This window comes from Cryptotermes secundus, unplaced genomic scaffold, assembly GCF_002891405.2.
Source record: "Cryptotermes secundus unplaced genomic scaffold, Csec_1.0 scaffold304, whole genome shotgun sequence".
NCBI lineage: Eukaryota > Metazoa > Arthropoda > Insecta > Blattodea > Kalotermitidae > Cryptotermes > Cryptotermes secundus.
The window spans coordinates 300,862-317,828 of record NW_019721521.1 but is presented as its reverse complement, the minus strand read 5'-3'; the positions used below and the strand labels follow the sequence as shown (position 1 = coordinate 317,828).

Below are 16,967 nucleotides of genomic sequence, written 5' to 3'. Positions count from 1 at the left end.
TCATCTACCTCCAAAGTTCGTTCTGCTATAATTCTCATCATCCCAATTGCATCCCTGGTTCCTTTTCCTCTTCTAAATCCAAACTGATCCTCTCCAAGTATATCCTCTATTTTCCTTTTGATTCTTCTTTTAAGTATCTTTACTATTATCTCTGCTGTGTGTGCAATAAGGCTTATTGTGCGATGGTCGCTGCATTTTGTAACTTTTGTCTTTTTCTTTAAGGCAATCATTGTCACTTCTGTAAAGTCCTTGGGCCACTCCCCAGTTTCATATATGGTTTTTATTAGTTTTGTCATACAGAATATACCTGTCAAAATGTACACCATATTTATAAGTACAGTGGAAGTCCAGTGTAACATTTATGGTCTATAAAAAGCGTTTTGTTTTAGCAAGCATTTTTTATGCNCTCATATTATAAGGTAAGGTTATAAAACCACCTTTTAAGATCATTTTAGTGAAAGTTTCATGTTCCTATCTCATAGAATTTAAGAACAATGATGAATAAATCATTTTCGAGCAAAATTTAAATGGCCGGCTGAATATATTACCGCAGGAGACGCAGCCGCGGAATTTAAATTACCGCGTCAAAGGGTTAAAGAATGTACTTTTCTTAGAATGTTTTCTGTAACAAGCCCTTTTCTCTCATTTGTGGGGTTGTGTAAATCTGCATTTGACAACATGACTTAGATGCTAATTTCTGTCCTTCAGGACTCATATGAGCACTTCTGGCAATGCAGCATTCTTGTCTTGGCTCATTAGGGTCATGGAAGGGGGGGGGGATTGGAGATAGCTAGGATCCCCAACAGTCTAAATATATGCACAAGAGAGATTGTCAGTATATCACAGGGTATAACGAATAAAATGTTCAGAATGTTTTCTTTTATCATTAAAAACTGACACATGCTTTACATCCCATGAAAATACTCATGTGACTTTGGGCTTGTATGCATTCACAACATTAATTCATATCTACTTCAGATTTGAGATGTGTCACATAGTTTACATATTACAGAATAACTGTCGGTTCCCTTACAGAACTCCAGTGTTTTCATCAATTACGGTGAAGCCTCTAACAGAAATTAATTAAATAATTTTCCTGGGGAGTAAAGCGCGGCCGGCAAATAAGGCTGACAACCTTACTGCCATCTTTGAGCCGATTGTCTAGATAGTGTGGGACCCTCAGTGTCTCACAACCATATTGGCCTTCACGGCCTGGTACAGGGATAGCTTTACTTTACTTTACTTTACTGCATATATGCACTCTTTTGTTTTTGGGGCAGTTTTTACATATCTTGCTTCTAAACTGCTATAATGAATATTTGATATAGTGTCAGTTTTTTGCACTGTTACGATTCCTGTTATAACAGACTTTCACTGCATAAGACAGCTTGAATCTAATATAGTTCCTGCTCTCAAAAGCAGCAAACAAATTTTTAAATCAGGATAGATGTTTATTATTAGCCAAGTTTTGAATTTTTCTGTAGTGTTTACATGTTGAAAGTGAGTGTCAGTATGAGGAGGAGAATATTGATTTATCAAATTGCAAAAGTACTAAAATTTTGATTGGTTTCCTGCTTTTAGCTGAGAAAATCACAGAAAGTCTCAAAGATATGGCCAAAAAGGTGGACCCAGTTGTCGTTGCCCCAGTTTCAGCACTTAGGAAGGCCATGGGAATATTACCTGGAACCTCATCCCCTGCATCCCCAGCTGAGGTAGTTGGTGCTGAGACTTCACCTGTAGAAATAGGGCAGGAGGATGGAGAACAGAGACAGAATTCTGCTAGTAATACAACTGATGGCATAACATCTACTTGTACCAATGGAGCACCAAATGCTGCAACTGCCGAAGTGTCTAGCATACTTAACGAATCTGTGCCAAGTGAGCCAATGGTGGATGAGGTTGATGTTGAAGGCACTTCTTCACAAGCAGAAGCAGAGGAAGAAGCTGGGGAGGTAGGAGAAGTGCCAGATCTTGAGTCAGAACTCCGAGAATTCTTAGAAAGTGAACCTGCTCTTAGCAATTCGCCACTGCAAGATGACAGGACTATAGAGGAGATACTTTCAGAGTCATAAGAGAATTGAGTACATCATTGAACTTATTCCAGTGCACACTGTACTAGTTTTTATGTCTGTTATCTTATTTTTGTTGTGCATATTTTACATTAATGACTGCCAGTGATTTTTGTTTCAAACCCAGAGAAGTGGTCCATGATGTGGGCAGACATTAATTGCTGAGATGACGGAGCCCAGGTTGTCAGAATAATGAAGAAACTTACCTCTCCCAGTTGATTACTCATCAGAGTAATCATTCCACCCAAGCTTTTTACATCAAAATTGAGTGTTGAATAGTGTTACCTGGCATTCGTTACTTTATTACTAACATGTGAATGATGGTGAATTTTTAATTTCCATTATAATCATTGATTGATCCTTTGCCCATTCCATTTAATATACCAATGTGTGGTGCTATAATATCAATTTTTCCCCAAGTATATAAATTTTAAATGAGATTGTACCATTTTCTGCTACAATGGAAGTGGCAGAGTCCCTTTATTTTTATTACATTTTGCTACATTAGGAGGAGCAAAGGGTTTATTAACAAAGTTTTGTGTTATTTCTGAAGAAACTTCATCATTCCAGAGGCACTTTGGAAGTTAAGTCCTCTGAAATGCTAAAAGTTTCCATCTGAATATTTGAGATTTGCTGGGGAAAGACATCCCATAAAATGAAGGATCACAATGCTACAGGATGTGCCCATTTATGTTGGCAGTGGAAGAATGCCTGTTGCCTGTTCTACATCTTTTACTTCTTTTACTTTCTGTCAGATATTTTCATATGCAAACAACAGAGCACTGCATCTGCATGTTTTAGTATATGGGATGTTCCACAAGAACATACAAGATCTCTGAATGTTTTATGGAACTGTATGTAATCTGTGTGGCAGTTAGAACCCAGCCACATAATTGAAATTGAACTAGAAATGTGCAGGCTTAAACAGGGCTGTTATCCTGACATTAGAATTATTAGTGGAAGTCCATCTTCACCTTGACATAGAAAGTATTAAAAACCTACTTGTACCAAAATATGATGTTATAAAAGGTTTTGTTAGCATTTCAGTAAGTTTATTGGGATGTTTCCTACACACTATTTTTCTTTGTTGTGTTATGTTCTGTGGGGATGTACTTCAGTCACACATGTAAGTTACTTCTATTTCTAAATACATGCAAAAATTTTCAGAGTTGGGGTGTCATACATGCACAATTGCCTAATAAACATTCAGTTTTTTAGAATCTAGATACATGTCAAGTATTTTATAATCGTATAGTATGTCCAGCCCTAAATCTCAACAAAATAAAATATTGCAGTTTCGTGACTAAGTCTGCAGGTGAAATTGACATATTTTCCTGCTAATTCCTTCATCAGGAAACAAATTCTTTCATGTACATCCTGTCCTCTTCAATGCAGGAAAGCATTTCTAAAGCAGATCATTTTAAATTCAAGTCTCTTCTGACCAACTAAAGCTCTTAAACATGCAGTTTTAGTCTCTTGTACAAACCATTATATACAGTTGAGAGAGGCAAGCTTATTTCTAAACTTGTTGTGTGAACAGACTTGTGAAAGCTCATCTGAAATGTTCATGTATGCAGTTGACATTGTTCTGGCATACTATGCGGCATGGAGACCCATTTTGTTGGAAATTTCACCTTCTGTCTTTCGGACACTCGTCTTAACACATCACAGAGCTATCAGTGCACCTTGTTTCAACTGCACCTGATTAAACTTATGTTGAACACAAGTGTGTGATTTAAACTCTGCCAACTGTGGAACACAGTATACTTCCTCTTGTGTGAAGTACATCTTATAGGCTGAAGCAAAATGGGTTGGGATGGGGCTGTTGCCCATGTGCATACTCATGCACACAGAAGGTGACTTGACCAAGCAGGAAGAAAGTTAGAGAGTCTGCACACTACATAAAAATGTTTAGTTTAATGTCTGCTTTCATTGTACATGTATAATATTTTATTAACATGGCTGGACATTCTGTATTTCAGGCTACATTTTAATCACATTCCTGAACTGGTTATTTAATCTCTCTCTTATAACGAATGATCTGCTTCTCATGTTCACTTATCTTTCAAGAATATTTTTATGATATTTGTAACTACTGTACGTATTGTCATAACTTCCCTATTGTTTAATTTTCCATTCTTTATTGATGTAAGAATTTTATAAGAGGGAAGGCAGCTGGTATCTTCTTCTAAATATATCCATAAATAACTTATGTACGTTTCATTAAGCTTTGTGTCAGTGATGCACAATCTCTATATTTTAGTGTGCTACTTTATCAAGCTGCCTTGTCTGCAGGCCACACAATGCAAACTTTATAAACACAATCTAATTCTTATTTTCTATCAGTAGGAACTTTGTAAACAGCCAAATGGAATTCTCCTATTATGTATTAAAAGAAAGTTTTGTAAAAATAAAAATCATTGTTGATAAAATTAAAATGTTCGTAAATAATAAAAAGAGATCACTAATGTGATCATTGAGCCTGCACTGCAAATGCCAAGCATTTCAAGTCAGGTGTGATTGTTGTTGTGCTAACTCAAAGGATTGATGTAAGATTTTCATCTGTCAGTGGGTTTATCTTCAATGAGAAGGCCTATTCACACATGTAAATGCTTCCAAACTTCCACAAGGTTCTCCAAACAATATGAAAATTTTCCAAGGTGCATACCGGTCTGCAATTTGCACACAACTTTCAACCTTCTGCATGTACGTGATTGCATTGTGGTAGCCTAATACAACACATCTCCAGGCCAACAACCACTTTCTAGTTGACCTGCAGAGCAAAGCAAGTGCTAGGCAATCATTGCATACCATGGCAGCACCAACGCCCATTGGCCCAGGCACCGCTCACAACAGCTGATAAAGATGCAGGCCACATGGCACTAGTGAGTCAATCGGAGTGGTCAGAGCTGCTGTTAGTTGGCATCAGGATCTGGAGATCTGGAGCTCACACCGCAATAGCAAACCTCCTGGCAGAAACGCTGCCAACCTACTCAAGAAATAGTCGCTTTGACCCTTGAGAAGTTCTCCGTCGTTGCTTGCCATGCTACAGCCGGCTTGCAATAACCTGGCTACCGAACAAGGAGGACCACAGTCGCTCACGCAAACCAGCCCAATGTGACCGGAGTTTCTCCGGCATTATCAGGAATTTATATGGTTGCCTCTCCAAATACCAGAACTGACATCCCACAATATAACAAAATTATACAGGCAACAACCAGAAGCTGTACATCATCATGAGAATGAACATGTTCGCACCATAGGTCAAGGCAAATTCAGACACATAATATGAGAGGCTTAAACTTGGTGGCGGTCAAGCTTACGACCGCTCAGCTGACAATGTTGCCGTTGTAGCATAAAAATGAATAAGAGAAGCATGATCTGATTTGCAAAGTCTGGACTAGTGAAGGACTTTTGTGTGGTGCAAAAGGAAAAATTTTCAGTAACGTGCTACATGTACAATATGTACGCTTGAAAAGGGTTAAGCATGTTCGTGTCAATTCATCCTCTCATGAGAAAGTATTGTGACGTTGCGCTATGGATGACGCCCCTCCTCCCCGCCAGCCGTGACGTGCCGAGCGGAGCCGAAGTGAGCCGAGTCCCGGCATGCTGGTCGCTAAGCAAAGCGAGTAAACAGCGGTTACTAAGCAAAGCGGGTAAACAGTGGCTGCGAGAGACGACGGTAATAACAGCGGTACCAATTACGTAACAGGCAAACACAGTGTCAGACAACAGTGGTGCCTTTTACGTAACTGTTTTCCCGTGTCCGGCTGAGGGTTTATAGAGCACTACACTGCCTACAGAGTGAGTTAGACTGACGGACAGACTGGTGAGTGAACTGTGTGTGTGTGGGAGTGCGTGCGTGCGCGCGCGCGCCCACCCCGTGTGGTGGCGGGGTCGAATATCTCCACCGTGACCCTGCGAGTCGTAGGAGGCGACGAAAAGGAAGTCTTAATTCTGAGACAGTAAAATACGGTCGCGAGTCCCAAGGGATTCGGACCCGAGTATGACTGCGCTGGCAAGGGCCAACAGCATATGCAAAAGACAGACCCGTCCTCTCGTCAGAGAAGGCGCCCCACAGAAACAAGACCGTAACTGTCAAACGGTAGCTCGACACCAAGACTTACTGACTGATTGACCGTCAGTCGCAATGTGACTTTGACTTTGACAGAGTGAGTTTAGTTATCAGTCGCCGAAGTGAGTCCTCAAATTACGAGTTACGAGTAAGCAAGAGAGTCGGTCACCAGTTAATTGCAGCCAAGTAACTGTGATACTGCAGATAGCAGTAATGCCGAGCTTGTAAATTGTGTGATTGTAAGAGCGAATGTGAAATAAAATTCGCTATATCCAATAGGGCGTGAAGTTATTTGTCGCGTTATACACTAAACACGTGACAGTATGTTAGAGGACTGACCACAAGGATGCACTTAACAGAAATACGTCTCTCGCGTCCTCAAACGGCTCGGCGCTGAAACATTTCGCGGTAAACTGACAATTACAAACGCTGTAAAGTAACTCTGACACTGAACATTCGTGGCAGCACCATCGCATAACTGCTCGAGACATTGCAAGCCGTGACGTCATATAATCCGATCCTGGATTGTTCGCCTCTCCGGCGTGGTCTGGTAGCAGGTACCAACATTTCGGATGCATTATGTTACGCCGAAATATTGATATCCACTTATCAGTTTACACGATGTTATTACCAACAAGACCACAATACGATTCTTCAAACCCAAGAAAACTGCAAATATAACAGTAAGCTTAATTTACCTAGTGATTTTGAATGGTAGAAAGCTGCGATTATCAGAAAGAATCATTGGGTTTTTAGAAACTACTTGTAATTATGAGGCTAATGCTAGTTTCAGATGTGCAAGTGAAAAATGTTGTTTTGCTTACGCGTATCTTGAGCCTATCAAATTAATTCAGGCGTGAGATGTCGTGCTGCAAGCGTGCCGCCAGAATGCGCTTTGTTTTCAAAAATGTTTTAAACCCGAAAAATCAAAGTTGGTCATTCTGTGTATACAGCTGTCTAATGGAACAATTGAAGTGAATGAAGTATTGAAGAGGATGGGGTCTAGCAGTGTTGATTCGTGAATGTTGGGAGTAGGGATTCGTGTGGGAACACAGTTAAAATGCGGTGAAGTTTCAGTCATATTTACAGTTCTGGGCACCCATACACATCATATAAAGGTATTCCACGTTGTATGCAATACACCATTTAATAAAGAAAAAAATAAAATTGTTAGAAAACCCGGTATTTACAAGAGATGGATTCGCAGATGTTTTAAATGAACGAAATCAGTGTGTAGTTCAGAGTAGTGAACTCATGTCGTATATAATTTATATCAATTTTATCAGTGACAGGAGTTTTGCGCGTATTACAGGAACAAAATAATACTATGTTGTAATACCAAAGTTTATCAGTGGACATGTTTCTGAGTCATTTCAGTCAAGTTCCACTCGTTCAGTTTAACATTATCATTCCAGCCTCCTCGGTCTTCCAAATGGCCTCTTTCCAACAAGTTTCCCCATAAAAATTTCTAAGCACTGATTTTGTATAATTTTGTTTAGAATTGGATGTTTCTTTGCAGGATGTTATATTTTCATTTTCTAAATCTGTTAGCTTAATTTGAATTATGTTTGTAGGAAGATTTTGGCTGCATATATTTATTATGTACTTCATGGTTACATGTTTCTTCAATTTTAATTTGATAACTTCCATATTTCTACTTCTAGGTCCAAGATGTCAAGTGGTAAATGCAAGAATTGCGGCTGCTCTGAAATTGATGTGGATCCAGCCCGTGGAGATGCAGTGTGTACAAACTGTGGTTCAGTTCTGGAAGACAGCATCATTGTGTCTGAAGTTCAGTTTGAAGAGAATGCACATGGGGGTAGCTCAGCATTGGGACAATTTGTTTCGTCTGACTCCAAAGGAGGCGCAAGAGGGTTTGGGGGTTGTAAGTGATCAAACTTTAATAAAATTAATAATTTTCTACAGCTTTATAGAATATGAAAAAAAATAATGTTCATAATTAGTTATAGTTTGAGGTCCTCATTTTTAGTATTTGCCACTAAGTGAATGGTAACTTCTTAATTTAATTAAATAGCATTTTTTATAAATAAGCCATTGTACATTAATAAAAATATGAGGTATAAATATAATGTGAAAATGAAAACAGTATTAATTTGGGTTCAGGAGTAGAGCAAGATTGGAGGACTTCCTCAAGTTGGTAATGTGTCTCTTATATGATTGATTTCAATGTGTAGTTTCTACCTTTTATTAAGTATCAGCCACCAGTACCCTGTAAAACCTGCATAAACACTGGGCCCAAGTTGGATGTTTGGTCACTATAGTAATATCTGTACTTTTAACAGTTGGTTTTCTTTTATTTGTTTAGCTTTTCACGTTGGACTTGGAAAAGAATCAAGAGAGATAACATTAAGGAATGCAAAAAGAGCAATAGTTAATTTGGCTCAACAACTTCGGTAAGATTTAAGAAAATTATTATTTTATGTTATGTTAGGCGTGCTGGACCCATTACTTAACATTATTGACGATATCAATTTATACTCTCAATTTGAATGACTAGAATGAACAGAGGATCAAACTTTTGACACGAATTATCTCATATTTTTATACTGAAGCATTCAATGCCATGACTCAATATTGTTCCAGTCTCATATGCCATTGTTATTAGTGTTATTACATTATTTAATAAAGAAAAATAAGGCTCGTGGCATTATCATCTTTATATGTATCCTTTCATCTGTCCATTTGTGGGTATGGCTAGAAATAGCTTTTGAATCAGTTGATGGTTTTCTATGAAACTTGTGTGAACATCATAATGGCAGAAACCACACACAATTATACTTCATAACTTCCTACTGAAATAAAAGGGAGTGGACATTTGACCACTCTTGAATCATGACCAATAATCTGTTGTGATCCAAAGTGACAGTAGGTAAGTCCAAGAAGTAGCTCATAAAAGCACAGTACATGTAAGACAATTTCATTAGAGTTGTGACATGTGCTACAAGTGAGATAATCAACAGTATTAGCTTATATGTGTCCTGTTAAATGAAAGTGACCTGTTAGTATTTTTGTCACAATTTTTAGCTTGTTCCTATAAGGTAACAGTAGTTTCCTGGTTCTATTTAGAAGAGCCATGGAAAAGAAGTTTTGCATGTCTGTGCCTAGTTGCACTTCTGATGTTCCAAGTAACCTTTATATATCCATCCCTTATAGCACTCTTGATTGTTAAGATGACAGTCAAGAACTTTGAAGATTTAAGCAACACCTGAATGCAAAAAGTATTTAGAGCAGTGGTGAATTAGTCATTTTTCTTCTTCACTGGCACTGCAACCCTGTATGGGTCTTGGATGCCTTCATGATTCTCCACCATAGGATTAATTCATCTCCTTGTCATTATTTAAGGAGACAGTCATTATGTGTATTTATCATTTAATATATTGTCACATGTTTGTGATCAGACATGGGGTTTGGACTGATAATTGGATTTATTGAATGTGTAACTTGTAACTTACAAATAAGTATAACAGTCTCACTGATTTACACACTGTAGATCACTACATGTACAGCTGACATAAAGTCTTCTGTTTGTTCACTAGTTGTTGCTAGATAGTGGCTGCTAACAGTGCAACTCAAGACTAACTTCTAACTGCTGACACCAACCTCTAACTGATTCACTTTTCCTGTTGGTCCTTGCTATATAGCCTAAGCATGGGCTTCCTAGAAAATACTGCTTCCAACATTTTCTGTATTGTTGCATGTTGATTTGTTGCAGCAGAAATATGTTTACCATGCCGTTGCCTAGCAGTGGCCGCCTCTTCTTGTTAAATTGTTCCAGCTTTCAGCAATCATGTCACAATATGAAACATTTCTCTATCATTCCATTTTATATAATGAATATGAACCAGACAAAAATATCTTAATTTTGCTATAACTCATATGTGTGGATGACTGCAGTTAGTGCTTAGTACATGTTTCATGGTGATCCATTTTAATTGTATTTGTTCTAATTAAAGGTTAAATCAGCATTGTACAGAAACAGCATTTAACTTCTACAAAATGGCATTACAAGGCCAATTAACAAGAGGCAGAAGAAATACCCATGTTGTTGCTGCGTGTGTTTATATGACTTGCCGGATTGAAGCAACTCCACGTATCCTTTTCTGTTAAAGTAGTAAGATATTGGTATAGAGATCTTTAGAGTGTTTAGAGAATCACATCAGTTATTAATATCTTAAAGTTATTCTTGCTTAACTTGTTAAGGAGGTGCTCCTCATTAAAGAGGCTATATGCAAGAAGACTGTTTCATGTGTGGGATGTTGGTTCTGGCATTTGGAGAGACAACCATGTAAATTCCTGATGAATTGAGGCAAAGCTCAAGCTGCATCATGCTGGTCTTCGTAAGCAATGGTGGTCCTCTGTGTTCGATAGTTGGGTGACTGAGCTGGCCGTAGAGTGGCAAGCGCTGGTGGAGGGCTTCCCAAGGGTTGAGGCGAACACTTTTCAGAGTTGGTTGGTGGCGTTGCTGCTAGGAGTGTCACTATTGCTGCCATATGCACTTCACAAGCTGTTGTGATGTAAGAGTAGCTCTGACTGACTCAGTAGCACAATGTGGTCTGCATCTTTATCTGCTGTTTCTAGTGGTGCCTGGCCCAGTGGGTGCTGGTGCTGCTGTGGTCCTCACTGATTGGCTAGTGCTTGCTTTGCACTGCTGGTCAACCAGAAATTTGTAGTTGGCCTGGTGATATGTTGTGATAGTCTCCCACACATGTTTAAGAAATAAGTCAGAGGCAAAATTAACTAGAATTATTATTCTTTTATATTTGAGGCTGTCATGGATATGAATATTAGGATTGTGTCTTTTTGAATGAGATACCTTGTAGCCTGGGAGTATGTTATCAACATTTAAAAGGAACATACTGCTTCCATCTTCAGAGTCTGCTGCCTGAAGTCTTAAGAATCTTTATTTTTCCCCTCTCAGTACATATACTGTAATATACGAGTAGACGACAGTGTTATACCTGTGTAAGGACTAAACCTAATTTGATCTGCATGCTCAAAAATGCTATGTAAATTGTTCTCCCCTTAGCACCAAAAGTGTATTTTCTTCGTCTCTTAGTCATATCTGTTGGATAATCTCATTGTTCATGGTTGTACATTATATTTATGGTGACAGTGTTCCTTATGCATATTGTCTTTAGTATCAGAGTAATTTGTTTTAACATGAAATAGTGCAAAGTAACTATTTTTCTGTGAAATGATATGACAGAATCTGGAGTCTAACTGAATGCAGTAGATGTGTGATGTATTGTGATCTCTTCCTAAGATTTCCAATATTTCTTTCTCTTGGTTTAAATAATAAATCATTAGGAGAGGTATATAAGCTTCCGTCCTGTTATTTGTAATGGCCGTCTTGTAGTGCACTCAATTTCATATGTCACTTCTTACTGCATGTTTCGGCAACATAGTGCCATCTTCAGGTTCGTCATTTACGCTAAGCTATTACATTGCTTGCCATCTTGCGTCCTTCATAAAATTATTTAGAAAGTTCATTATTCATCAACTATAATAAAATTTGTATATACTAAAACTTGTTAAGATTATTCATCTATATGTCTTAATTCAAACTCGCGTATAGTATGGTTCATCCACTATGGGAGTTGTTTTTGTGTGTACTGTGTCTGTGATGTGTCCTTCCTTTTGGCTGCGAGTGTTGTTTGTGTTTGTGTTTCTGGTAATCATGTTGTGGAGTGTCCTTGGGTTGATGCCACACAAATGTTCTAATAGCCATAGGCTCCATCCATTTTATCCCTTAAACTCTTTGCCAGTGTAACCCTATGCTGATACTGAATGTTGCAGAGGAGTGGTTACCATTCTGACTTTTAAGAGATCATAAGTTAAATTATCAGCTTGAAGTTCAGCTACCCTGAGTGAGAAGTTTCATAGTTTTCCTCATTCTCTCTAGACAGATGTTGGGATAATACCTTCAAACATGGGTCACAGCCCTTTCGTTCATATCTATTCCAATCCACCATTTAGATGTGTTCTGCAGTTTGACAGTGTACAACCAGTGCATTTAAAATAGGATTGATAAATAAACCAAGAATCAGTTAATGCTATGCTGATTCTCTTTACTGGGAATGATGAGTATTTGTCTGAAAATAAATTTATTAGCAATTCTGTTTCAGTATGGTACAGATTTCTTTCAAATAACAATGACAGACACTTACCTTAATGAAAGATCAGATATGTTGATTGACTTCAGTGATGTCCTACAAATATGTGTTTATGAACTTGGACGCACCTATCTGAGATTGTCCCAAGCTCTCTGCATCAACATTCCATCCATAGGTGAGTACTGTTACAATTTACATCCCTTGAAGAGTATTCAGTCCATTGCAAGCAGACAAGCAGAAAAGAACATCCCTTCAGCCATAATTAAAAGTCTTTTGTAACATTCAATGATTTGAAATCAACCTATTTTTTATGGTTCCAAAGGATTTAAATGTTTCCTTCTTCAGAAATTTGTAAAATGTTTAAGGTTTTCTGTTTTGGCAAAAAGTGCAATTACAATTTTGAGTTTTTTTTTGGGTGTGGGGCACTTCACGGAGTTCAGGAAGTGATCACCCCTTTTTAATCAACAGTGTTGTCATATCTTAATGGATAGGACCATGATCTTCAGTTTGTCCAATCACAGCTCAACTTCTCATTCACCACCTGCTGTCAGATCTATGTAAGAGGTTTTGAAATCACCCAAAGAGAGTCACAAGACATAGTAATATGGTTGTGGGTCCCACAGGGCCTGAAACCAAGAATGACTGTGCTGGCAAAGCCCAGCAGTAAATTACCAGACCAGACAAGACCAGACCAAAGACACTGACACTAAGTATGGAAACTGCAGTGTTTCTGAAACAGTGGGAATCCTTCAGAATTCTAAACTACATAATCCCAAACATGAAGTCATACATGACTACTGCAGACAGTTGGCCCCTTTTATAAAGCTACTGTGAACATGTCACTGGATACATCCCTGTTTTGGTATCTGCCGTGTGGCCACTGTGAGAATCCAGGATCTGACATTTTATATTGAAATAGATCTTTGAAAACTCTGCATTTAGCACTTACGAATATGGAAAGTAACATGGTAGCTGCAGAAGTTTGGAAATTCATTTAATGAGTGATGATGTGTATACAGGTATTTAATAACCATTGATATAATTACATCATAAAATTTAATGTAGAATGATAACTTTACCTTTAAAATGTTGTATGGAGACATATTACAAAGAAATATGTTAGTATCACGCGCCATAGCTCAAGCAGTTAGTCGCTGGCTTTCTACCGCGGCGGCCTGGGTTCGATCCTGGGTCTGGTCAAGTGGGATTTGTGGTGGACAAAGTGGTGCTGGGGCAGGTTTTCTCCAAGTACTTTGGTTTCTCCTGCCAATCTTCATTCCACCAATTGCTCCACAATCACCCTCACCTATCATCTGGGGCTGGTACAATAGGTCAGAAGTGTCCGCAGTACAAGGGACTTAGTCCCACCCCGCTAGCAATAAAAAAATCATGTTTTGATACCTGTACTGACTAATCCTTTGGAGCCCAGAAATATGCCAAGATATTGCTTTCAGTACTTGTGAAATTTTATATTTGGTGCAGCAGCTGATTGCAATAGGTGAATTTAAATATAATGTGTAAGATACTGATCAGTTTTCAGGATATTACCCATCATACTAATTTTTATTTGAGATGACATTTCAGAGACTGGGTCTCCATCCTCAGATTAAAAAAGAAAAAACTACCCTGTTAGTCTCAACTGATAGAGGTAGTCCCTAGCTAGTTTGATTTTGTAACAGGTCTGCAGTGTGTGGCCAGGGAAAGGGAAATTTTGTTGATACTAATTCATTGTTCTAACCACCACCAGCTTATTGAAAATGTCAAAATGACCAAGTAGAGATAAACCATCCTTTGAGTAAATTTTATCAGAATGTACTCGATGTTTTTGCAACCAACCATGAACTTCAGCAGGGTCACTAAGAATGAATACTGGATTTTTCAAATTTGTAAGCTTGAAGGAGACCATGTAGGTGACTGAAATGTAAGACAGGGGATAAAATTAAAATATATCTAGCTTAAAATAGGTTGTGGAGATATGAATTTGATTCATTTAACTGCAGAAAGAATCCGCTTTCCTCTTTATGGTTTATTTTATGATGCTGTCAGTATCTCTCACAATGATTACTGGTGAATAAAGAAGTGGAAATGATTTGGAGTGTTCATGGCCTAACTAAGATATTACTGCAGCATCTGCCTGCAAGAACTGAGGAAAACCATAAAGAAAACCTCAGGATATCCAGTGACCCAGCTAAGATAACTGAGCATCCCCAAAATAAAAATCTAGGAGTATTACCGCTGCACCATTCTGCTTGGTGAAACGGCCCACTGTTGGATGTTTGTGATAATGGTGATGAATCTTTTGGGTCTATAAAGGAGGAAATTTGTTAAATCGCTGAATTATCTCTTGACTGTTCAGAGGGAAGTTAATCATCTATCTGGCTTCTGGAAACTTACTAGCCTTCCTTTTCTACAGAGTTCTTGGACACTTATTATTTTTTAAGTTGAGGAAAGTGTTGTGAAGTTAATTCTGTTGAAGGTTAGCCACCTGCACCTATTAATGCACGAGTGTTGAAGCAATTAACTGGGTGTGTCTGTATATGAAAGCAGTACCTGATACTGCAGTGGATGTAGATGATTGAAGTGATATTGTAACGTGTTTAGTTGCTGAAGACGCCGTTCAGATTGTTAATTGGTTTATTTAACAACCTACAAGTCGTAACTACAGTTGATTATAACACTGTTGCGGAATTTCACACTTTATAACCCTATTCGCAATAATTAATTCACTCTATCCTCAGTAGTCTACACGTTTTCACAGTACGGAAGCTATACAAGTGCAACTTAACAGCTCACTCCCAATTACTTTCAGTTATCACAAACTATCCTTGGTTATCACACGAGCCTGGTTCTTCTTTCCGCGACTGCTGCTAGATTCCAACTGTGTTGCTCCTGTTCACACACTCTCGCTTACTGCTCAGCCGGCTTTTTATTCTGTTTGCTGTTGCCTGTTGCCCGTGACAACAGTGGCGTTGCATGCCTCGTCACAGTAGGAAGCGGTGCCACGTAACCCGGGGGGGGGNGAGCGTTGACTCACCTGCTACGTTACCATGGCCAGAGCTGCCACGTCACTGCTGGGGGAGGGAGGGGGTGTCTTCCATAGCGCAACACGTCACACTATAATTGATGGACAGCATGTGTGTGCTAGGAAATGAACGTATCTACAGTGGTATTAAAAGAGAAAGGGCTAAATATTTTGATAGACATTTCTAAACATGCTGTAAGTAGTTTTGTGGCTCTAGCTTATCTGGACTTGTAATAGAAGCCTGGCATTCGAGAAATATGTTCTTGCCCATAGTTAGTGAGACTGACATACAAACTTTTGGTTTGGAATATTAAAATCTAGGTGAGATAAGGATTGTAAATCGAAAGGTCAGTGCTGGATTTGCTGTCAGGAGCTTTGAAATGAGAACATATTAGCAAGGAGACTTGGAGATAACTAGAGTTAGAAATGTCCAGTTCCTAGAAAGAATGCTTGAAAATGGTTTTTTGGCACCAGAGCCCATAACAAGTTGTGATCTTAATCACAAATTATTTGAATCACTCATATGGTGATCCCTTAGTTCTACAGATGAGACTGCAGAGAGTTAAGACATTTGACTACCTATTGTACAAGTATGAGGGCATTAGGAAAGTAACCTCTGGTGAGCTGTTAACAAAACAAGTGACAAGAAAAGAATTATTTTATACAAAAAATATGTACATACTTAAGCTGCTTCTTAATGCAGTCACTGCTGGAACTGAGGCATCTGTTATGTCAGGGAATAATTTTTTGCATACCTATGTCAAAGAAGTCTGCCACCTGTAAGCTCAGCCATGTTTTGACACCTTCCATCAACGCCTCATTATTGTTGAAGCGTTGTGATCCCAGCCACTTCCTCCAAGTAGGTAAACAGGTGGTAGTCGCTCGGAGCAAAATCAGGGCTGTATGGAGGGTGGTCAAACAACTCCTGGATGAAATGCTCCAGGAGTGGAGTGCAAGCAGCTGTTTGGGGATCTGCATTGTCATGAAGGAGCATTCCATTGGATGTCAGCACTCCACACCTTTTGTTCTGAATGGCCCTATGCGGTATTTTTAGCGTTTTGTAATACACTTCTGACATTGTGGTCCCTTGTTGCATGAACTCCACCATCAGCATTCCTTTCCTGTCCCAACAGCTTTCCGGTAGACAGCATTTGTTAAACTTTTTGGCTTGTTTGCTGAATGTGTGTGCATCCATTGCCTTGACTGCTTTTTGGTTTCAGCATTCACAAATGAAACCCAAGTTTCATCACCTGTTACTCATAAATTATGATTGAGAAATTTGTCACCATCTTTGTGGTATTGTTCTAAAAATGTCAATGCCAAAGCCATTCTCTGCATTTATGCACACCTGTGAGCATTTTTGGAGCCCATCTTGCACAAAACCTGTGATAGACTAGCCTAACTGTGATAATCTTTTACAGAAGTGTGTGTGAACTTTTTGGTAATTCACAGAAAATTATGAAATTGTGATGCACTGTCTTTCACAAATTTTTTGGTCAACACTTTGAACATCATCATCACTCACTACCTATGGAAGGCTGACCACTTCGCTTTCATCATGTACATTTGTTTGCCCATCTTTGAACATTCTCTTGTCTTACATTTCTATTCTTATCGTTTGCTTCCTGTTGTGTAGTCATACATTCCTTCACTCATTACATTTTGGC

At 38.6% G+C, this 16,967-nt stretch overlaps 2 protein-coding genes across 6 annotated transcripts in view; both read left to right on the top strand.

The window, feature by feature from the left end:
- Positions 1-3,293, top strand: part of LOC111875471 (bromodomain-containing protein 7) — a 19,428-nt gene extending 16,135 nt beyond the window's left edge. For both annotated transcript variants that reach the window (XM_023871753.2, XM_023871751.1), the window contains exon 11: positions 1,582-3,293. In XM_023871753.2, the coding sequence (XP_023727521.1) occupies positions 1,582-2,072 (491 nt within the window). In that variant the 3' untranslated portion in view covers positions 2,073-3,293. The remainder of the gene's footprint in view (positions 1-1,581) is intronic.
- A 3,401-nt stretch (positions 3,294-6,694) lies between these two features.
- The window catches only part of LOC111875467 (transcription factor IIIB 90 kDa subunit), a 98,992-nt gene continuing 88,719 nt past the window's right edge, over positions 6,695-16,967 (top strand). Inside the window, exons 1-5 of one of the 4 annotated variants that reach the window (XM_023871741.2) lie at positions 6,695-6,827; positions 7,809-8,029; positions 8,471-8,558; positions 10,119-10,255; positions 12,349-12,453. In XM_023871741.2, coding sequence (XP_023727509.1) covers positions 7,816-8,029; positions 8,471-8,558; positions 10,119-10,255; positions 12,349-12,453 — 544 coding nt within the window. In that variant the 5' untranslated portion in view covers positions 6,695-6,827; positions 7,809-7,815. Of the gene's footprint in view, positions 6,828-7,088; positions 7,263-7,806; positions 8,030-8,470; positions 8,559-10,118; positions 10,256-12,348; positions 12,454-16,967 lie in introns of those variants that run through there. The other 3 variants (XM_023871742.2, XM_023871743.2, XM_023871740.2) reach the window with 3 other exon arrangements.